The sequence below is a fragment of the Lactuca virosa genome, chromosome 2 (genome assembly GCF_052849685.1).
Source record: "Lactuca virosa cultivar CGN04683 chromosome 2, Lactuca_virosa_CGN04683_v6, whole genome shotgun sequence".
NCBI lineage: Eukaryota > Viridiplantae > Streptophyta > Magnoliopsida > Asterales > Asteraceae > Lactuca > Lactuca virosa.
The window spans coordinates 147,080,617-147,083,763 of record NC_136427.1 but is presented as its reverse complement, the minus strand read 5'-3'; the positions used below and the strand labels follow the sequence as shown (position 1 = coordinate 147,083,763).

The window sequence follows — 3,147 nt, the reverse complement described above, 5'->3', positions numbered from 1 at the left end:
ATATTTAAAAATACAAATATTAAAAAGATAAAATCATAAACATTCATCAATATAGACTTTTTGTGTAATCATGATATCCTAAATTTAAGGGAATCATGCTGATAAATGCTGTGGTTGTACCAATTTAATGCTATTTACTCTAGCAAATTCCACACTAAAGAAAAAAAAAATTGGTAACAAAACAAACAAAATGAGTAGGGCCTAAAAGGCCCCGAGGTTAGTATGTTTGACACGTGGCAAAAGAATTTAAGGGTAACCGGCTATATCCGGTAACCGAATCCCGGTCACTTTCAATACAAAAAGCTTATATCAAGACCCTTCTGGTCACCTTTTTCTTCGTGTTCCTCACCCTCGACAACAATGGGCGGCGGAGCAGAAAAATCGTTCGCCTCAACGGCAGCCGGAGATATCACCACTCCAAAAGATAGAGAAGAAGATGTAAGCTTGACTGACTTAAAGAAAAGAATGGCCGATTTCGCAAAGGAAAGAGATTGGGATCAGTTTCATAGTCCACGAAATCTCCTCCTCGCACTGGTAAAATTTTCCGATCTTGCTTTATGCTTCCTCTTTTCATTGTCATATTCTCGCGTACACATGATTCAGTTAATCTAGTCATTTATTTGAATTTACGTTTCACCCGTTCAGATTGATTACGAATGCAGAATCGATTGTAGAAGCTTTTTATTCTTATTGTCTATAGTGTTAATGTCTGAGTTTCAGTTTCTGTAAATTTATCTTCCTAAATATTGCTTTGATTTCACGCATTTCAATTCATATCCAAAAAATACCAATTACGATGTGACTAAAACTTCCAAAAACCTATTCGTCGATTTCAAACCGAGTATCCATTGCTTCGCACACAAAATTTTCACGAGTTCGCTGTAAATTTACCTCTAAAGTTTGTACTATTTCCTATGAAGCAACATTTACTCTGCTGTTTCAGCATACAGAAGGGATTTTGAAGTTAAAACAATAAATTGCTTACGTTTGAAAAGTAAACCCTTTTTTTTGGAATGGATTACTTTTCCTCTTTTTCCTTTTTCTGGGGAAAAGGTTATGAGAATTGAGGTGCATCAATGGACCAGTACTTGCTTCGTGGCACCCCATCACACCCCATGTCACATGCAATGTCCAAAAAAATTTAGACTTAATAATCCCAATTTATTAATATGAGATTCTATAAAAGTATATAATTCTTTGAAATCAGTAGCTGTAATTAGGGGTTTATAATTGTGATCAGAGTAATTACCTCTAATTTACTCTAATCACAGCTATATACACTGCTAATTACAAAATCCCCAATCTTTATTAGATTCAAATCCAGATTGAGGATTAGTTTCTGGTTTAGTTGAGTATTAAAAGTTCTGATGATGTTATTTATATGTTAGTTTATATATGCCAAAGCCCAAAACCATTAGCTTTTTGCTTGAATGATATGTTATTCTTACATATGATATTATTGATGCAATGAAAGATTAAGAAAGAAGACTGAAACTACATATTTCAACTGCTGTAATATGATTTAATTACTGTAGACTAATCTTTGTAGATTAATATGATGAATCTTCATTTGATATAATTAAAATTTTAAGTTATTTACACATTAAACCATATAAACCATTTGTGGTAAATGTTTGGGGGTGATTAAAGCTGGCAGTTGTCTGCTTCTGAGAAAAAGACACTGCCTGGTAAAGGCAGCCTTGTTTTGGTTGTTGTAGGACCACTTCAAAAGTGGGTTAATTTTTCTTTGTTGAAATATCCATCTACTTACATAAAGTGACATTTTTTTTTTGCTTCTACAATATTCTTTTTTTAACCTTATATACGAGTAGTTGTTAAAAATACTTTAAAATATAGCTTTGAATATTAGGGTTTGAATCTCAATAGTGGCAGTATAAGATAGGCAATTGCTATACGTACCCCCCAATGTGAGGGGAATAATGTTTTGTGTACCCCTCATTGTGAATGGAAGGGGGGGGGGTACGTATAGCACAATTCTATAAGATATTTATAGAATTGTCAACAATCAACCCAACCAAAAATTAGCTGGTTGGGTCGAAGGGTTGAAATTTCAACCCATCAGATCAACTTTGTATAATAAATAGGTTGTGTTAGGTTTTTGACCTAACACCAACCTATTTAAATATATGTATTTATTTTCATTGTAGATTTTATTTGATCTTAGTAAATTATAAAAGTACAAAAATAAAACCCTAGAATCTTACAAAGTTAGAATCTTATTTCAACATTTAAGTTGTGGTTGTGTTTTTAATTTTGTCGTCGAAACTTTTTTATTTTACATAAATGCTAAAATTTAATCTGTTTAATTAAACAGTTCAACCCAACCCAACCAGAGTGTGGGCCAGCTCAAAAGGTTACTGGAAAAATAACTTTAAAAGTAGAAACACTGAGAAGCATGTTTTGTTTTATTTCAGGTGGGGGAAGTGGGAGAGTTATCAGAGATATTTCAATGGAAAGGCGAGGTACCAAAAGGGCTTCCGGATTGGAAAGATGAAGAAAAACAACATCTCGGGGAGGAATTATCAGATGTGTTGTTATATCTAATCAGGCTATCGGATATTTGTGGTATTGATCTTGGGAAAGCTGCACTTAGAAAACTACAAGTCAACGCCATTAAGTACCCGGTCAACCTTTCCAAGGGATCTTCCAAAAAACATAATCAAATCGTAAACAGCTCTTTTCCGGCCACCACAACCACCGCCAATGGCGGCGGCAGCAGCATAGAGGATGGTGTTGGTGTATCTCATGATGGTGTTTGATCCTTTTGTTTTATTTCTTGTTTTTACGGTTGACCTAATGAAATTTCTTTTATATGGTTTCTAATTGTTTAATCAATTTTCATTTATATGGTCCCTGTTTGTGTGGTTGCGGACATTATATTGTTATGTGGTCCTCTTTGTTTTAACTTTTTCTTCTAGAATGTTTGGTTTTTAACTTCTTTCAACTGTTTCTTCTATGGTCCCTGTTTGTGTGGTTGCGGACATTATATTGTTATGTGGTCCTCTTTGTTTTAACTTTTTCTTCTAGAATGTTTGGTTTTTAACTTCTTTCAACTGTTTCTTCTATGGTAAACCTTTATTGTTAATACGATTAATTTGCATTGACATAGAAACTGTCAAAAACTTT

The 3,147-nt window shown here is 33.7% G+C and overlaps 1 protein-coding gene across 1 annotated transcript; it reads left to right on the top strand.

The window, feature by feature from the left end:
- Positions 1 to 321: 321 nt before the first annotated feature.
- Positions 322 to 2,866, top strand: LOC145159577 (uncharacterized). Its single transcript, XM_079078581.1, has 2 exons — positions 322 to 534; positions 2,436 to 2,866. The coding sequence occupies exons 1-2, from the start codon at positions 361 to 363 to the stop codon at positions 2,778 to 2,780; spliced, it is 519 nt and encodes a 172-aa protein (XP_078934707.1). The 5' UTR covers positions 322 to 360; the 3' UTR covers positions 2,781 to 2,866.
- The last annotated feature ends 281 nt before the right edge of the window (positions 2,867 to 3,147 follow it).